This window comes from Bombus vancouverensis, chromosome 4 (genome assembly GCF_051014615.1).
Source record: "Bombus vancouverensis nearcticus chromosome 4, iyBomVanc1_principal, whole genome shotgun sequence".
NCBI classification, from domain to species: domain Eukaryota; kingdom Metazoa; phylum Arthropoda; class Insecta; order Hymenoptera; family Apidae; genus Bombus; species Bombus vancouverensis.
This window is the reverse complement of record NC_134914.1, coordinates 5,255,958-5,275,782: the sequence shown is the minus strand read 5'-3', so window position 1 is coordinate 5,275,782 and position 19,825 is coordinate 5,255,958. Positions and strand designations below refer to the sequence as shown.

The 19,825-nt window shown below is 28.2% G+C and overlaps 6 protein-coding genes across 12 annotated transcripts; 3 read left to right on the top strand and 3 right to left on the bottom strand.

Annotated features, from left to right (window-relative positions):
- Positions 1-279: 279 nt before the first annotated feature.
- LOC117160966 (uncharacterized protein C19orf47 homolog) lies at positions 280-2,234 on the top strand. Its single transcript, XM_033342106.2, has 3 exons — positions 280-648; positions 732-1,802; positions 1,930-2,234. The coding sequence occupies exons 1-3, from the start codon at positions 630-632 to the stop codon at positions 2,070-2,072; spliced, it is 1,233 nt and encodes a 410-aa protein (XP_033197997.1). The 5' UTR covers positions 280-629; the 3' UTR covers positions 2,073-2,234.
- Positions 2,235-2,412: 178 nt separating this feature from the next.
- On the bottom strand, positions 2,413-5,552 carry LOC117160967 (uncharacterized). 4 transcript variants are annotated; one of them, XM_033342110.2, is made up of 5 exons: positions 4,741-5,549; positions 4,083-4,647; positions 3,319-3,991; positions 3,057-3,206; positions 2,413-2,930 (listed from the first exon to the last, which is right to left on the bottom strand). In XM_033342110.2, exons 1-2 carry the CDS (start codon positions 5,348-5,350, stop codon positions 4,196-4,198), a joined length of 1,062 nt encoding a protein of 353 aa, XP_033198001.1. In that variant the 5' UTR covers positions 5,351-5,549; the 3' UTR covers positions 2,413-2,930; positions 3,057-3,206; positions 3,319-3,991; positions 4,083-4,195. The 4 variants fall into 4 exon arrangements, with proteins under 4 accessions (XP_033198001.1, XP_076473965.1, XP_033198000.1 ...); XM_076617850.1 differs by having other exon boundaries at positions 3,319-4,012; positions 4,093-5,552; XM_033342109.2 differs by having other exon boundaries at positions 4,093-5,552.
- Positions 5,553-5,655: 103 nt separating this feature from the next.
- Positions 5,656-9,138, top strand: LOC117160961 (uncharacterized). The gene is made up of 11 exons (XM_033342098.2): positions 5,656-6,043; positions 6,195-6,358; positions 6,442-6,836; positions 6,902-7,058; positions 7,179-7,415; positions 7,498-7,624; positions 7,703-8,087; positions 8,158-8,270; positions 8,344-8,511; positions 8,599-8,730; positions 8,806-9,138. The coding sequence occupies exons 1-11, from the start codon at positions 5,940-5,942 to the stop codon at positions 9,071-9,073; spliced, it is 2,250 nt and encodes a 749-aa protein (XP_033197989.1). The 5' UTR covers positions 5,656-5,939; the 3' UTR covers positions 9,074-9,138.
- A 78-nt stretch (positions 9,139-9,216) lies between these two features.
- Positions 9,217-10,877, bottom strand: Syx8 (syntaxin 8). The gene is made up of 6 exons (XM_033342113.2): positions 10,740-10,877; positions 10,448-10,504; positions 10,174-10,368; positions 9,838-10,091; positions 9,687-9,779; positions 9,217-9,605 (listed from the first exon to the last, which is right to left on the bottom strand). Exons 2-6 carry the CDS (start codon positions 10,480-10,482, stop codon positions 9,442-9,444), a joined length of 741 nt encoding a protein of 246 aa, XP_033198004.1. The 5' UTR covers positions 10,483-10,504; positions 10,740-10,877; the 3' UTR covers positions 9,217-9,441.
- Positions 10,878-10,915: 38 nt separating this feature from the next.
- On the top strand, positions 10,916-17,386 carry Tmep (Transmembrane endosomal protein). 4 transcript variants are annotated; one of them, XM_076617849.1, is made up of 6 exons: positions 10,916-11,464; positions 11,571-11,740; positions 11,826-12,420; positions 12,488-12,723; positions 12,812-12,896; positions 14,258-17,386. In XM_076617849.1, the coding sequence occupies exons 2-6, from the start codon at positions 11,579-11,581 to the stop codon at positions 14,431-14,433; spliced, it is 1,254 nt and encodes a 417-aa protein (XP_076473964.1). In that variant the 5' UTR covers positions 10,916-11,464; positions 11,571-11,578; the 3' UTR covers positions 14,434-17,386. The 4 variants fall into 4 exon arrangements, with proteins under 4 accessions (XP_076473964.1, XP_076473963.1, XP_033197995.1 ...); XM_076617848.1 differs by having other exon boundaries at positions 10,916-11,481; XM_033342104.2 differs by having other exon boundaries at positions 10,920-11,329.
- LOC117160957 (uncharacterized) lies at positions 15,367-19,441 on the bottom strand. Its single transcript, XM_033342087.2, has 3 exons — positions 19,309-19,441; positions 19,117-19,230; positions 15,367-19,036 (listed from the first exon to the last, which is right to left on the bottom strand). Exons 1-3 carry the CDS (start codon positions 19,396-19,398, stop codon positions 15,788-15,790), a joined length of 3,453 nt encoding a protein of 1,150 aa, XP_033197978.1. The 5' UTR covers positions 19,399-19,441; the 3' UTR covers positions 15,367-15,787.
- Between the last annotated feature and the right edge of the window lie 384 nt (positions 19,442-19,825).

The window sequence follows — 19,825 nt, the reverse complement described above, 5'->3', positions numbered from 1 at the left end:
TTCAATAATAAAATATAATAAATTTTTGTTCAGATAATTTACATTTTTGTAATATATTATACGAAATTAATGAATATTACCATTTTATTAGAAATTTATAACTTCTTTTACACAGAGCTATATGTATTGTACATTTATTTTGTAATAGTGTACAAATTTAAAGATAATTTCAATTCATTTATAAATAAAAATTGCCACTTATGACTAATGCTTATATTTGCCGGTGGTGTCGCCACATGAGACTTTCTCTAAAATTTTATCTAAGCATTCCAATTTCACTCATGCATTTGTGTTCATATATGTACAGGCGACTAGTCACGAATAGACCTGAATAGACCTGAAGCTTTAAGCAATGGAATGCCGATGTTTATTATCATTTTTTAACAATATTCTGTGATATTTTTTTCAACAAATTATAATTGAACATTTCTTCTTATCTATATATTCGAAACAGTATATTTTCGTTCACAAAAATATTTATTTTAAGTGAATTTGTGTACAATATAACAAATTTTGTAAAATATGTGAAATAATATTGTTAATTTGTCTGTGAATGATATATTTTTAACGTATGAAATTATTTATAAAACATTATCGTGTCAAATAATAAAAATAACCTAATCGGTAAAATGGCATCATCATTATCAGGTATGTAGAATTTTTTGTAATTTTCCTAATTTTTCAATTTTTGTGTAAAAATTATCATTTGTTACTATCTTTTTCTTTTATAGCATATTGGGTAAAATTTTTTAAAGGAGCTGGATTTCCTCAAGATGTAGCTACAAAACATGCTGTTGTGTTTTCCAATAATCGTATTAAACCAGACATGTTACCTGATTTGGACAAACCTAGTCTCAAAGAAATGGGAATTACTTTAATGGGAGATATGATTGCTATTTTAAGATATGCAAAAAAAGTAGTAGAAGAGACAACATGTGAAAGATTCTTAGTTGATACAGAAGATAATGTTGGAAAGCCCAAACCAATGATTAAAAAAGTAACAACAAAAGCAGCTAGTTCTACTTCTAAAGCTATTGCTACTAAACTTAAATCTGATGCAATAATCACAAAAAAGATCGTTAAGATTCCAACAACTTCAGTCAAGAAAACTGTTGTTGTTAAAAAATCAGCATCAACATCAGGTGAAATAATTACAGATCTTGCTAATCAAAAGAAGCAGACCATCCTTAAAAGAAAATTAAAAGAAGACAATGAATTTGATAGTAATAATGAAGACGAGTGGCAGGAACCATCTAAAAAACTAAAATCACTTGATAATAAAGATAATAAAGTAGGATATACTGTAATACTTCCAAAAGGATCAACATCTAGAAGTCAACAAATTCTTAAAAACTCCGTAGAACAAAAGCGAACTGTATTTGACAGGCTGGGTGACAGTTCTGTAACTAGTACAACAAATCCAACTGAAACGTCACAGACATTTAATATTACTGGATTAGGGAAAGATATCCTTAAAAGATCTGTGAGTGTTTTTAATCGATTAGGAGATAAAGATGCCAAAAAGGATAATATCTTAACACAAGCAGGTATATTGAAAAATGGAACAAATAGTGTAGGAATATTAAAAAGCAGAAGTTCCAATACAAGAACTTCGATTCTTACAACAAATAAAATTGTACCAAAAAATGTAGGCACAATGCGAGCTGATCAAGAAGCAAATAGAAAAGTTATGTCAAATAGTGTTACACAATTAGTGAAAACAACGAAAAGAATTTCTTTTAACAACACATCTTTAAGAGACAACAGATTGATAAAATCCAATGTTACATCTGGAAAGCTAGGTATGTAGCCCAACATCAATAACGCTGTTTACACATCTTTATAATTCTTTATAATTATATAATAATATGAATCTTTATAATTTTCACTGTACCAATTTTTTTAACTTTTATGCAATATTTTTGTTAGCTTCAGAAAGGTTAACTTCGATACCAGCAAAAGCACGTTTGGGAATGGTTAAAACAAGCAGTACTAAACAAGTAACTTTCGACAGAATTGCAACGGTAGCGCACGTGAAGAAACCGGATGTTTTCAGTCGCCTTGGAATTTGAGACTAATCATTTATATTGTTTATTTCTTATTAAACTAGTATATTTGTGACCATGAATCCTTTGTACAAAGTTATATAGTTCCCTATTGCGTAAATATTAAAACGCAGGAAAATGATTATGTTAACTAAAGAAAAAATCAAATACACTCTTCAAAAAGTTTAATCGTTTATATTGATTGCAGTATCGTACAGTATAACAAATATCATAATACATTATAATTGAAATAGGCATGACATAATTGTATTTTCATATTTTATAACAAAATGATTGACACATTAATTTAAGGATATTATTGTATAAATGTAAGTAAAAAAGGATGGATAATTGAATTATTCACACGTATAAAAAGTAGATTATTTATTATAAATAAGCAATAAAATTTTTATACAAAACAACTTATCTTAATTAAAAATTACAAAATACTCAAATCGACAGAGAAATATACAATTTTCATTTACATAAATCTTAAATTTATGCCTGTATGTTATGAATAAATAAATAATTTATAATAAAAATATATAAAAATAGTATATGCATTAAAACAAGTATATCGTAATAATGACAAAATCGATACACTTCTTTTCCTCCAGAAACAAAAAATGATTTTTTACATTTGCTCTAATCATTTTCATCATACTTTGTTATTTTCCATTATTAAAGCTTATGTAAGACTGCAAGTAATAAAATTTCTAGCACTTGCAAAACCGCATCTAATTCATACTACTACATAATTTATGAAATACAATATATAAGAAATATTAAATTTATTATTAAATTCTTTAATTTCAACTTCAATTACCATACAACTCGATCAGTGGATGGAATGTTCCATAATGGCTGAAAATCCTCGGGATACAGCTGAAAATTAAATTACAGAGTATACAAAACTGATATTTGGACAATTTTTGCGATAACTTTTACATAGTGCAATATATATGTTGTTTCACGTGTATAAAAACAAGCATCGATTTAATCGTACTCAACCTGTTTATTATAAAATCATATATTTCATAGAAAAGAAGGGGGACGATCGTGATTCCACACACTTTCCCAACAAGCACTATTTGTAATTGCTCCAAAATACTATGTTACACCAAACATTAAACAGAATGTGTCAGACATGCCAAACTTCAACTAGACCAAACAAACAAATCACATTTGTTACAAATCTAACAATTTGTATATAACACATTTTTATAGTACTAAGTTTCAAATACATGGTTAATAAAATTACATTAACGCCCACCTTTTCGTATGATCGTTGTTAGCAAACTTCAATGGCAATATGGTATTATCCTGTAAAAAGCAAATAATTACAGTCTCAGAGGAACAGAAGTGTTACGATTTAACATTATACATAACAAACAGAAGCTTTGTAGTGTTCTAATGGACAGATTAGATCCAATAGACTCAAACATAATAAACACTTCTTACAAAACAATTTTTATATTACTAAATACCACTTTTAAAAAGTAGCAATTGATGCAGCATATGACAAAAATATTTTTTATCACTACATGTTATTAGATATAATTTTAAAGCATTACATAAAAAAATCAGTCACTTATAAAATAAACACCATATATGCTTATATGTATCATTATCTGTATACACATATATGCATACATGGGTGTGAAAATGTAAATAGAAAGAAATATATACATATACACATATGTATGTCTGCATACATATATATGTATACACATCACACATGTATATACAGATATATATGTATACATATTGCACGTTTATATACAAATATATACGTATACATGTATATTATTTATGTACTTATGTACATATTTATATATATATAGTACAGATATTAATAACGCAACTTTCGTTCCATGTGAAAAGCATTTGTATGATGTTTCAGCAGCAAACTGACAAACATGCTGACACATTTCTCCTTGATACACCTGAAAATATTGATATATCCTCTATTGTATATGTAACAATTTTTTACATTAAATTCAGTAATCATAGTAACAAACTAAAATAACATATTACTTTCATTAACTTTTTATAATCCACTGATCGGAAAATATGTTCAAAATCTTTGGTTGACCTCTCCAGAGATTCGTCATTGAGTGGACTTAAAAGATTTACGATCAATTCCCCCTTCAGTTTGATCCCGAGTTCTTACTATTTAAATGACAAATTGCACAAAACTCTAAAGATACTTTGTCTGAATTAACATGAAGACAGATTCCAGTATTATCTAAAGTTTGAGATATTTCATCTGCTTTAAAAAGGTTGGATGCATCATTTAAACTATCCACTGTATTCATCATCTCGTCACATTTTGGAAGATCTTCAAATATATCCATATTGAAAGAAGAAAACTGATCAAAATCGATACCAATGGTATCAGTATCTTTTTTTTCATTTGCATTGGGTAAATCTGCTTGAGCAATTGGTAATAAATTGTTTAGCTCCTTTGTATTATCCATATAATTATCTTCAGATATTAAATTGGTAGTTGATGTTATTAAGTTTGTTTCTTCTTTACTTTGAAGGTTGTTCTTAACATTGACTATTGTACTTTTGGAAACAGTATAATTGTGATCCGAATCTAAAAAAGATGAAGAAATTTTATCAATGCTTGAATTCTTACAAGCAAGTTGCCTTTGGGAATTAATATATGATTCATTGTTTGGATCTTTACTTATACCACGTTCGATCAATGAATCATTATTGACATTTGTAATAAATATATCGGTATTTTGAGTATTCAATATATTCTCCTTCACATTTGTAGAACATGTACATTTGTGTTGAACATCCAATTCATTTGGACACTCAGAAACATGATTCAAACGCAATGAATTCCTCTTCTGTGTACTAATCTTTTGAAGACCATCATTGATAGTCTTCAATAATGCAGTAATACTGGTATTATTGTTTAATACGCTCTTGAAATAAGCAACTTCACCAGTTAACCGTTTAAGGTCAATACCCTGTCTTTTTATAATGTTTACTAAATTTTTGTTTTCTTGCTGATAAAATAATAGCTTATTTTCTATTTTCTCTAGGTACGCTTTTTTCTTGAGCCGATTTTCTCGAGCCATTAAAGCATTTCTGTTAAGACAAGGCCTTTTAGAAGGACCTCGACCTCGCTTTCGTGGTTCTATAACAATCTCGTTTTCGGGTACAGCAGGTTGTTGCGTATTCCTTGGCGATTCTCTCAACCTCATTTTATGCTTTGTTTCATATACATCATTTCCTTCTGTCGAATTTTCCCATTTAATATTACCTCCACGTAGCTTGCCTGACATTGTTACAGATGTCGATTTTGTGGTAATGATTGAAACAGCAAAATTTATTGCAGAAATAGTTTCAATGTACCAAATAATATCGTAATATCAATCTCTCTGTATAATGTCTCACTATCTACGCGTCAGAAAATACGCAATTTTTTCTACCTAATTGAAGTTATCCTAATGTAAATGTACCTAGATAGTAAGTGATCTCGAATCACAAAATAGGAACTTTATTCTAAATTTTAATGACATTCATAGTGGCGCCATCGCAAATGTATCGTGACAAATACAATTTATGATTACATAACAAAAAATTCATTTTAGAATGTGATCTAGTTTATTTATTTATTTTATTGTTTAAGAGCAAAATTTTTCACATAACTGTACCTATTCTAAAAACTATTTCAACAAAGTTATAAACTATTGTGAAACTATTAAAAATGCAGTTAAATGTCTACAGAATTTAATCGTATAATATGTAGTTCATGACTAAATTTTGGCTAGTTCAGTGAAGAAAATAGGAATTAAATAGTACAAAGCGTCGTTTGTAACCAAAAAGACTGGTTTTTAATTGAAGATGTAATTTAAAAAGTTGTAAAACATAATGTTTTTAAGAAATATCAAAATGGCTTCATTTTGTGGCAAAAGAATTATTCTATCACAAAATAGTTTTTTAAAAATTCCAAGACGTAATGGTTATTTGATTCTGTATGTATACTGTAATTATTTTATTCGAAATAAAAATTACATAATTTTATTCTCAACTTAATACTTAATAAGTTTTGTATGTAAATATTCTGTATAATTTTCTTTGCACAACATATTAATGGTTTTAGTGATTAATCATATTTCTATTTAGTGTCCCAGAAATCGGAGAAGATTTACCAGGAAAATATCCTTTACTAAAAGAAGATAAAAGTCCGGAATTTACAAATATTACAATAGAAAAATGTGTTGCTGTTATTGGAAGGCAATCATTAGAATTTGAAGAAACAGTTAAAACCTTAGGGAAACAAATAGAAAGTAATTCTTTTATTTTACTTATGTTATAATCTTTTAATTTAAGTTTATTGAAAACACTTATGTTTTGTAAAATTGATTTACAGATGTTAACAGTATTTCTCCAGAAAATTTATTTAAAAACATATTAAACCCTATAGAGGAGATAGATGCCTCTTTGAATATTACATGGGGCATTGCAAAAACATTATATTTAGGAAATCAAAGTTTAATGCCTACACAATATTATATAAGTATTAGTGAACGTGCTAAACGAGCTTCCGCTTTTAAATACATTAATGTACCAATATATCAAGCATGTAAAAATGTCTTGAATAATAATGAAAGTGAATTAAATGTTGAACAGAAAAGAATTTTAGCAAGATATATATTGGAAGGGAGATTAAATGGATTAGAATTGTCTGAGAAGAAAAAAGAACAATTTGCAGCATTGAAAATATGGTTGTCTGAAAAAATTAAAAAATATTCACAAAAAGTGCAGGTTTGTAAATAACAAAATGTGAAAATATAAGTTAAAGAAATATTAATACTATTTTATCTTCATAGGCAGCCATAAATAATCTTACTTTTACTATAAGAGATCCTAATATTGTAAGAGATTTTCCTGAAGACCTACTAAAATCTATGGCAGTAAATCCTACACAGTTCCTTGCAGGACCATGGATAATAATTTTAACTCCTGATATCATGGAACCATTTATGGGTATAAATCTATCTATAAAATTGAAAGTTTATTGATCATAATAAAATTTATCTTTAATGTTGTAAATTAACCAAATATAATGAAATTAAAGATTAATTTTTTCTAATGTATATTGTTTAGAACATTGCCATGATCGTGCTTTAAGATGGAGAGTTTGGGATGCAAATGTTATCAAAGCATCTTTATTACATGATAGATCGATACAAACAAGTACAACATTAGAAGAAATTAGACAGAAAAGAAATCAAGAGGCTCATTTATTGGGATACAAGTCATTTACTGATTTAAGTATGGAAACTAAGATGGCAGGCAGTGTACAAAATATTCACTATGTATTGGATAATTTACTAGCCACAGGTAAAATTTGTATAACTACATTTGCATCGAGTATGCAGTATTATATATGACCAGTATTATTGATTTGCTTTGTCTATAAAAGCTCGACCTGCTCAAGAACATGAAATTAAAGAACTTCAAGCATTTGCAAATGAAAAAGGTTTAGATGGTACACTTCAACATTGGGATATAGCATATTGGGGTAGAAAACAACTACATTCTGTGTACATGTAATTATAAAATAAAATTCAGAAACACTTTGTAATAAAAAAGAATATAAATATATATCATTGCAATATCATTTACAGGTACAAGGAAGAGGATTTAAATAATTATTTTCCTCTACCGAAAGTATTATGTGGCTTATTTGAACTTATTGAAACGTTATTTGATGTAAAGATTATTGAATCCAAGAAGCTAGATCTCTGGCATAAAGATGTTCGATTTTTTGATGTCTTTGATTTAAAACATTCAAGTACTGATCCAGTAGGTAGTTTTTATTTAGATCCATATGCAAGAGGAGATGAGAAAGTCCGAGTGTCACAGAATGCAGGATATACAGTAGAAATACAAAACAGAAGTAAAATATGTGGCATAAAACCATTAGTTGCATTAATATTCAATTTCGCACCACCCATGGGTGAGAAACCTTCTTTACTTTCATTTAAAGACCTTCAAACGTTATTTCGGCAGGTAAATTTTATGCATATAAAAATAAAGTTTAAGGTACTTATTTTTCTTAATATTATTCTTTGTCATTTAGTTTGGACATGCATTACATCATATATTAACAAAGGTGGAATACACACATATTGCAGGACTTTCGTTTGTAGAATGGGATGCACTATTTATTTCTGACTATCTTCTTGAGAATTGGTAGATTTAAAATCTTCATATTCTTTATAATTTACAACTACATATATTGTTTAATGTTTTATTTGCTTATTAGGTTATATGAACCATCATTTGTGCAAAGAATTTCATGTCATCAAGTTACTGAAGAACCATTACCTCTTAATATAGTTGAAAAAGTAAGGGATTCAAAGACGCATTTATCTGGTTACAATTTATGTAAAGAACTGTATTTGTCAGAACTTGATTTAGAATTATATTCTGGGTAAGATTGGATACTATAAATATATATAAATGTTATTTGAATAATAAATATAGTAATATATTTTATGATTTCTTCTAAAATTCGTAGCAAAGAATATTGGAATAGCATAATGAACCGCTTATGGAAAAAATATTTTGTACTTCCTCCATATAAGAAGGACAGCCATGTTTGTTCTTTTGATGCTATCTTTAGTGGACAATGGGCAGCTGCTTATTACAGGTAAGATTTTGTAAATATTAGAATATACATATGTTCTACTGTAGTATTGAAAAAATAAAAATTTTATAATTTCAGTCATGTTTGGTCAAAAATGATTGCTGCTGATTTGTACAGTGCTTTTCAAGATGTCTCGTATAAGAATAAAGAATCATTGAAGGAACTCGGTCAAAGATATCGCGAATCATTTTTATCTGTTGGTGGTACTTATTCTGCACGTGAGAATTTCAGAAAATTTAGTGGAAGAGATCCCAATCCAAAAGCACTTCTGAAAAACCTTAGATTGGATACAAAATGTAGTATGTCAGAAATTACTAATAATACGATCCAAGGAAACTTGAAATAACTTAAGCAACAAAATGTAATTTGTATAAAGATAGATAATGAAAAAATTTGTTTTCTATCAGAAAAGTTGATTTCATTGTAATATTAATATAGCGATATAATATTGCGATATAATATGTCAGGTTTTTATCACAAACACAAATATTTGTTTTAATTTGTATTATATATATATATATATATATATTTTGCTTATAAGTATAATATAATTCTTATAATACAAATACTGGTTTAAAATTAATAGATAATTAAGAAAATAAAATGTAGTAATTTCTAAGAACGGAATTTTTACATATGCATATATACAGAACATTAATTTACATTAAACGAAATACCTAACAGTTTTCATACAGTAATTGAATGTATTAAAAATTATGGAAGTAAAGCAACTATGACGATACAAATAAAAAGTAAAATTATTACTATCCAGTAACCACATGTACGATCTTTGAAATTAATTGTTTGTACGTGCTGCGTTTTGGTAATTAATGATTCATCAGTCCTATCCATATGATTGGATAAATTATCGATTATTTCTACATAAAAATATAAAACTTTTAAAGTAAATTTCATATCTTCAAATTGATAAAGAATAAGTAATATTAAATTTAAGTTACCATTTTGGTGATCCACTTCATTGCTAATGGTTTGACCAATTTGTTTTTGCCTTGCAATGACTTTACATAACTCTTCCAAGCCTTTATTTTGCTCTATAAAAGTATTGGAAAAGTATTATACAAATCTGGTAAAAAATATCAAAATTTATACCTTCTAGAATCCTATCTTGTTGAGTCATAAGATCAACAACACATATTTGTGTATCTATAGGTTTATCATCGTCGTCATCAGCTGCCCAAGAGGTTGTGCCTCCATCTGCAAAAGCTGATGTTCCTGATGTAAGTAAATTTGCACGAGAAGATACAAGATTATTTGTACGTGCGTCACACAATTTTTGTAATTGTACATCCCTGCTCTTCAATATTTCAATTTGACGTATTCTTCTTTCTGCTTCTTCAGCAGTTCTGCATATCTTTGTATTTTAAGGAAAAAATTTCTATGCTGGTAGGTCTTACTTCTTAATCAAATGAACATGTAAAAGGATACATAGCTTTAGATTTTAAAGCATCATCCACTTTGTTCTTAAGTTGTTGGACTTCACGATTATACTGTTTCAGACGAATTCGTATATTTGCAGATATACTTGCATATGCTTGCAAAGTTTTTGAATGTTTATTGCGAGCTGTAAATTGTTCCATAATCTCTCTGTAAAGTTTCTCACAGGCATCATATTCCGTTAACCTATGTAATTTAAACAAACACTTAAGTAACAGTTTTCATCTCAGAAGTAAACAAAGAAACCAAGGTTAATTATTCTTACCAGGGATCGTTGTCTTCGATATAAATGAGTGCCATTTTCGTGAATTTGTATATAAGTCTAATGTATGAAAAATAAAACTACGTTAAAATATTATTTGAATAGTGACATATCCACATAAATTTCTTGTATGTTATTGCAGTGTTATCTGCACATAATAATATATTTTGCAATTGTTGATGGTGAAGCATCAAAAGAAAAGAAATCTTCCTTTACATTAGCAACTGTTTAATATCTGGGTAAACAGGAATGCCTTAGTAAGCAAATTGAGTTTTGAAAAAGTATTACAATTTACCTAGTCGAACAATTTATCGTCAAGAATGTAACATAACCACGGATTGGCGCATGCGTTTATAACGATAATTAAAGAAAATGATGGAGGGGATTTAGCATGAAGGAGAAGGTAAAAAGAGATCGTTTGTGAGAGTGAAACAAAGAGAACCAAAGGGAAAATTAACGGGTGGAAAAAAGAAGAATATATGGCGTAGTAGCAAGACCAGTTATATTTTTATTATCAACTAGTATATTTCGTGAAGCTGTTTGGACGAATGTGTTTGACGTCAAAGAGGAAACGGAAAGAAATGCGAGAAAATGTTGGGTAAAAGTGAAACTCGGTGATCCAAACTCAAACTGGAGAAATTATATAGTGTGAAGGGAAGAAAATTTGGTAGATTATTCACGTTGTCTGTGGGAAGGTCACGATCATCAGTAACCACTGCGTTGGTAGATGGTTAATTGAAAGTGGGGAACTTCTAAGAAGCTTGATCATACAGGTCAACACGTACACGCAATACGAAAGAAAAAGGAGAACACGTACGACAAGATAGTTCGAAGGGATCGTTCGTATACTACATTTGTTTGAAAAAACCTACGAATGGAGCACGGGTGCGTCCACGAGATGAATTTTTGCGCACGAATGGAGTACTGTTGTTATTGTTGTGCATATTGATTTTTAACGCGCGAGCCATAATCTTGAGATTTATTTTGTGTTACAAAAGGCTTTTTCTTAATTTTTCAATTGTAATTGTGATTAAAATGTATGTTCTTCGTAGCTACAATTATCTTTCTTTTTCTTCAATTATATTAAATTCTTAGTATTGTTGTTTGCAACACTAATTTTTCTCAGATTGAAATATGAGTAGTACGGTGACAACGGAACCATCTACATCTCTTGGCGATATGATGTCTACAACTGCAATTCCTGAGAAAGCAGCTCCAATATTCTTACAAACACGAGCAGCTCAAGGTATTGCTGGTGCATTTGTTTGGGTTGCATTATTCATAACTTGTCAACAGGTACTTTGTAACATATTTTTGACATAGCATTATAGTTAATTAAGGAAATATAAACAACTAATTTGATTTAATTGTGGATTTGTAGATCTACCAGCATTTAAGGTGGTATACTAATCCAACAGAACAAAGATGGATAGTGAGAATTCTGTTTATAGTTCCAATTTATGCAACATATTCTTGGGTGTCTCTACTATTTTTCAACAGTGAAAGTTATTATGTTTACTTTTTTACTGTACGGGACTGTTATGAAGCATTTGTTATATATAACTTCTTGTCTCTATGCTACGAGTACCTGGGTGGTGAAGGAAATATTATGTCTGAAATACGTGGCAAACCTATTCGTTCTAATTGTTTATATGGAACATGCTGTTTGGTTGGAAAAACATATACAATTGGTTTTCTTAGATTTTGCAAACAAGCTACTTTGCAATTTTGCTTGGTAAAACCAGTAATGGCATTTGTCATTATATTCCTTCAAGCATTTGGTCATTATAGAGATGGAGATTGGTCCCCAGATGGAGGCTATATTTATATAACTATAATTTATAATATCAGTGTATCTCTCGCACTTTATGGACTTTTTCTCTTTTATTTTGCTACAAGAGACCTGTTAACACCATTTGAACCTGTCTTAAAATTTTGTACTGTTAAAAGTGTTATCTTCCTCTCATTTTGGCAAGGTAATATATCAAATTACTTAAGATACGGTCTGTATATGTAAAGAATATTAATTTTATTACCTTTCAGGGGTATTATTGGCTATTCTTGAAAAAGCAAATGTAATTTCTCCTATAAGTTTAGATCAATCAACTAGTGCTGGCACAGTTTCTGCTGGTTATCAAAACTTTTTGATTTGCATTGAAATGTTATTTGCTGCTATAGCTTTACGTTATGCGTTTCCATATCAAGTGTATTCAGCTGGTTGTGTTACGGATTCAAGAGGAAGAAGTGTAACGATGCAAAGTATCAGTAGCAGTTTAAAAGTATGTTGCAACAATTTCTAAATGATTTAATAGGTAAAGTAATAAGATTGACAATATTTTAATATTATACAATTAACTTTATACGTAGGAAACCATGAATCCAAAAGATATAATGACTGATGCCATCCACAACTTCCATCCACAGTATCAACAATACACGCAATATAGTTCTGGTATGTATATAATTTATAATTTATTCCTGTTAAAATTTTTTTATAAATATTGTATTTTAAATTTCTTTTATTACTTTATTCAATTGATACATTTTCATGTAGCATGATGTAGTGAATGATGAACTAAAAATCATCCATATTTATTGTTTATTTATATTTATCATTTAAGTTTTAAATGCAAAGAGAAGAATTACAATCATTAAAAAATTTGAAGTAAATAAATAACTATAATTGTAATTATTATGTTCCTTTAACTATGGATTTTAGCTTTTTATATGATAAAGGTTTAATATGTATCTTTTAATGTACTCTACTGCCAATTATTAAAATGATAAAATAATATAAATTCATTTATATTTATCTTTTGCGACAAAAATGTAATGAAATAGTTCTTTATGATAAAAAAATACTTTTTATCATAAATTCAATTAATGTGTGCCAATTAGGATTATATTCTTTGAAGGCACTTTCTTTTTACTATTTTTCAGACGTTAATACCAACTTGCCGTATGAAAAACTATGAGAATGTGAAGCATCGTTTTTTAATTTCAAGAAATTGGACATGAGGCATTCATACATTTTTAATAGAGTTTGAAAAGTTCTTAATACTGTAGTTCATTAAAATTAATTTGATATTTTAAGTTCAAATCAAGTTCAAGGGTGGGCATAGTGTTCTCTGCTCAAATTATTATTTAAGGTTTATAACAAAATCAATATACATACACATATACATATATAAGCATATGATTCATTAACTTTGCAATTAATAAAATCTACTGTACATTAGAAACTAAGCACTTAACGCAAGAGCACTTAGAGTACAGTGTAATTTCACAAAAACGTTTTACTTTTTAATAAATGCAAAAGACAAATAATAATTGACTACTATTCTATGGCAGTATTGTAATTATGTATCTTTTTATGGATAGGTTAATGATTATTAAATATTGTTTTGTAATGCTTGTATATTTAAAAAGATGGCATGATTTATATTTAATTTAGCATGTTGATATAGCTATCTATTTTTATATATTTTTTTCCTAAATATGTATGTTCGATAATTTTCTCAAACAACAAATTCAAATCTTTATTGTTATAACACGCATGAATTATTTAATAGACGTATAATATGTGTAGTGAGATCAATAAAATAAAGAAAGATGCTGTAAATTGTGCTATGTGTAAAAGGATTTCATCAAATTACATGTAAAACTGTACATAGCCTACAATCGATATAGCCAACAATGCTTTGAATTAAAAAAAAATATATCGGCATGATTTCTCGCTGTTCGCTGGCTGATCGATGTATTCATTAGTAACGGCTTTGTCAACGATAATACGTGATATAATGTAACAATCAGGAGCTCCTAAAGGACAACGTGGTATGCGGATATCCAGCTTCGATCCAGATGATCCACAGAATATGCCAATACCACCGCCTCAAAGACGGCATACTTCTCATCAACGTGTTGCTACAATCTCTCAAAATTATAATGAGAAAACAATGCTATTGAGCAGTGATGATGAGTTCCAGTAGATATAAACAATAGATTGTGTACAAAATAAAACAAAAGAGAAAGAGACAAAAAGGAACATTAATGTTGGACTTCCGTGAATCTAATTTCAAGAAAACGCTATGTATACCGTTAATTGATTATACGTCATTAGGTAGGAACTTAACTCGCTCACAGAACAAACAACAAATAAACAAACAAATTCGGTGATGCAAAATTCTGCATCACAATATAATAGTTCCATGTTACATTCATGTTAATACATGTATTATGTTACATCATGTAAACATAGCATAGAAGATATTTATTTTAATATGCTGAACATGTTTAAAGCAGTGTTACCTATAGAGGTGGCTCTATTATCATAACATAATCATCTTTATTTTAAAACACAACTTACGTTTTTCAGAGAAAAGCATTGTACAGTACTTAATATTTAAATACTCACAAATATGTTGCTGCATTATTTACTGTAGTCAAACAATATTTTTACACTTTGAACAAAAACACTATGTATATGTTTATACATCAGTATTTCTAATTCATATGAGATTAATGTAATTTTGCCAGTGAAAAATACTTATTTTATAAAATACACTAAGAAAAATACTTCTAATTACTGCACGCGTCCGGGATATATATACATATATATATATACATATATATATTATAAATATTCATATATTTCTATATATGTATATATATAAAACTGAGCCACAAAAATCTTTGCGTCCTAGATTAAAAAATTAATGAGTGTATATATCGTTAAAATAGAATGTATTTAATAATTTAAAAATTAAAGAATATTCCTTCGATATATTTGTTTTATTTGTATATAATTATTGACTACTTATTGTTGATATTTATCTTACTGATTTTATATACATAAGTATTTCATATTTAATACCTATCATACGTCGTATTTTCTTAGGTATTTTAGAAAATGAAAACAAACATTAATCGAAATCTTAATTGAACTTTATTTTCTATACAAGAGAGTAAATTGTGTATATATGAATTTCTATGGAGAGGACATACTATTCTGCTCCACAGAATAACATTACAATTCATTTGTCAAAATAAATCATTTCATACAATTAGTATTGTTTATATTAGTTTTAGTTTTTACTACTGATTCATTGATCACAAAAACGCAATGAAAATAATTGGATTAATTTAAATATATAGTTGAATAAAAGATTGGATCTAATTGCCTTACAAAAAGTATATTGCATAAATTGCATTAATAGCATCAAATATTACAGCTATTAGTGGAAAAAATAATTTAACATTTTACAGCCTTATTTTGGCAGAAAATCTGTATATACACACATACGTGTGTGTAAATACAATAGTACAATATTTGTTACAATCTATTTACCAACCTATCCAATATGTATCTTTATTTGTTACAATCTTTTTCCACCCATGCCATGGTGATTCTAGATCTTGTTCTAATAGTGAATTGTATGGTTCTTTTTCTAAAATCATTTTATTTAATTGTTCAGTATACATTTTTGAATTCAAAGTTTTATCTCTGGTAGATGAAGAATTTTTGTCCTCATCCTCAATATCTTGATATTGTAATTCATCATCCATATAAACGACAATATCGTTTTCCTCATTTGTGTATTTATTGTATTTTTCGGTAACGTTTTGTTTTAGTACTTTGTTTCTTTTATCTTGACTGTTAATACCTTCATCGCTATTACTAAAATCAATTGGTTTAAATCCTATTGACCTTAAACGAGCAATTTTTAGATCATTATCCGGGATGTTAACAGGTACAAATGCAGATACCCTTTCAGGTGAAAATTTATTTTGTTCTTTTGTACTCAAAGTATTGCTACTTAACGATACATTTGAATTTATGGGATGCTGTAAATTAGATGCAGTTTCTGTACAAGATACACATTTTTTTGTAGATGATCGAAATGTAGAATGATGGCCTCTATTTTTATCACCTAACTTTGTAGTTTCATATATTTCAGATTTCATATCTTTAAAATCACTACCGTATTCTATTTTAATAAATGTATATTGTTCATTACGAACGTTATTTTGCACGAAATCGTTCAATTTCAGATTCTTTATTGCAGGTTCTTGAAGGAGAGAACATTGAGTAACAGCATCTGTTTTACATGGTTTTGAAATTTCTTTTTTATAGCTCTTTTGCAATTCTTCATTAATTTTATTGCACTTTGAATCTCTGCAAATTGTTTGCATCAGTTTTCTTTTCCGATTTTTAATCGTTGTATCGTTATTTTCTACAATTTTCACATTTCTTTTTATATATCTTGATCTTTTATTCTGATCTCTCTTATTATTATCAACGTTATCATTGTCATTATTTTTCATATTATTATTATTATTATTTATAGCCGGTTTTGCAATATAATTCTTATCTGCTTTTTTAGACGTAGTGAGATTCTTGCCAATTTTACTATGATTAAAATTTAATGTTTTTGACATTTTAACATTCCTAGTTTGACTTTTAACGCGTTTACAGTGAGTCATTTTTGTAAGTTTATTTCTATCTTGGAAAGTAGATTGTTCTGAATTAACTTTACATTTGTTCAATGTATACATTGCAGTATTAAAATGTTCACATGATTGTTCTGTACATTTGTTAATACAACGCAATCTTCTATATCGTGGACCACGTATCTTAGGTCCAATTTTTGCATCTATTAATAAATTTGTAATTTCTCTTATTTTTTTTTTATTTATATGTTTCTTTATTGAAGAATCAATTTTTCTCACAGCTTGTAAATGTATTCTTGCTCCTATTGTACTTCCAGCATTCTTCTTAATATATCTTGTTGAATCTGACAGTTCTCTCTTTTGTACTGTTTTTTTTTTTATACTTTTATTTTTTAAATTCTTGCAAATATCCGTTTTCTCTCTACTTTTTCCAGGATATTCTAAGATATCTAAAGACTGTACAGTTTCTTTTTTAAACTTTTCATTATGTATTTTATTATATTTTAGCATCTCTGACTTATTTGTTGTTTTTCTAGACAGTTTTCTGCGTCTTCTAAATTTGTAACATCTTGATCCATTTAAATCATCTGAAATAACTTCAAATTTAGTCCTTTCTTTCATTTCTTCTTTACCACTATTTCGAGTTACTACCTTATCTTTGATTTCTGGCTTGGTTGTTATTACGTCTTCTGTTTGTAATGCTACAGATTGTTCTGACGTTAACCCTATCATATTACCCATTAGTAATTTTGATAAAGGATGGTTTTTGCTGTTAATCAAATGAACAATTTTATCTGGTGGCAATAAATCAATTGATTTGAATTGCTGTAATTCTTTGGATATCATTTTATGTGGTGAAATTTCATTTTTATACATACAGTTTGTCATGTTTAACATATTAGTTGTTGTATTGGATGAATTTACGATATTGTTACACACGTCTTTGGAATCATTAGTTATTTCTTTATGTTTACTATTGCATTCAAGTCTATAACAAGAATTTAAACTTGTATCATTTGTATCGCTGTTTATTTCTGCATCGACACCTTTAGGAAATTTTATTTTCATTAATTCTGGTTTTACAGAGTTAAGAGAAATATAATTAACACGCTTAGGAAATTCGTTTGATATGATTGTTTGAGCTTTGCCATCTAGATTTTTATTTTTATCTTTGTTGGATAAATTCCAACTTTCTGTGTGTTGATTAGTTTTTACAATATTAATTGCTTTAACCGTTCTACAAAATAGTGATGAAGTATTTTTCTTACTATCGTTTTGTGTGCTGTGAGATGAATTATATAATCCTGTACGTATAGAAATATTTGTATTATGGGTTTTAGATCCTTTGTTTCCAATATGAGTTAATGATTTGTTTTCTGGCATAATAGGCATGTTTGGTATATTTATTGTACACTCTGTATTAGTATTTAACTTTTTAAATACATGGCGAGTCACTATTGCACTTTCAATTACACCTTTCTTTGTTTCATCTACCTTTTTGTTTTCAATATTTTGAGTTTGTAAAAATCCATCTGAGTTTTCATGTTTCCCTTTTTGAATTATAAATTCAGAACCATGTGAATATTTTTTAAATTCATACATGTTTGGAGCAGAATTTTTTAAGCAGTTTTGTAAAGGTGTAGAAGAAGAATGTAAAGTAGATAGATGATTACTTATAGCCAAAGGAGCCAGTTTGGTACTCCACGAAGGTGGCTCTTGATCGTTTAAACGTGACAAAGCAAATTTATAATATTTTATAGAATCTGTATTTACACCTATCCAAAAGTTTGTTACAATGTACAAACCATCATATCTATAACCTGTTTTAGGTGCAAAGTCATTGAATAAATTATAGCTTCTAATTAATCTCACTGGTACTTGATTTTCATAATTTTTAATAAGCGGATCTTTTTCTAATGTACCAACAGAATACTTTTGTCCTGTAAGAGTAAGAGAATTACCCAAATCTACATCTTCATTTAGGTTAATATTTGAAGTACAAATTGAAGTAACTCCAAATGGTCCATTTTGAATATTTTCATCGAAGGGGTCATGAACACGATCTCTAGAACAATCCATACGGATACCCCACCATGAACCAGATGGAAATCCTGAGATAGGTCCATATATATAACTTATAACCTGACATAAAATATTATAAAAAAACTATTAGATTTATATAAGATGACCATGTACCAAGGATAATGTCAAGTGAAGCTTACATTTTTTTTACACCAAGAATTTAACTGCACTCCGTCTTTGGTTGCTTTCATTTGACAGATGTAATTAAGCCTGATAAACAACTTGTCATAATCTTTCTTATGTTTAATATTTATCTGAAGAATAATTGATACTATTATTAATTACCAGTTAATAATATTCTTAGCATATAAGTTTTCTCACGCAGTACTTACTTGACTTTTGAGACATGACTCCTGTAATATCTTTTCATTTTCTTGAACAGTGTTTGCAAGAAAGGTCATTAAAGCATCATTTGTAGCCATTTTATAACAGGCAATGAATAAAAATATGTGTACTGCATATATAAACAGTTAATTACAAACTGCTTTCTCACTTATGTTATTTTTTAACAAATTATATTCTTGCAACCAAAATCTTAAAGGTATAAAAAATTGCTCTATTTGTAATATCAACATATTTCATATTTCATAATTTTATATAAAACATACATTTTATCCTTTAAAGATTAAATTGATGTATGTATTTCTACTTGTTTTCTAACTAACATTTTGACTCTATTTCGTAAATTAAACATAAAGCAAATTCCTTCAAAAACAAATATGGCGTGGGTACTTTTATTTTCTCTGTGCATCTAGTTTTATACATCGATCATTATTGCGTCGTACGTATGAAATAAATGTCTTCTTAACAGTGCACGCTTATCACTTTTTTTCATAACAGTCAACATCA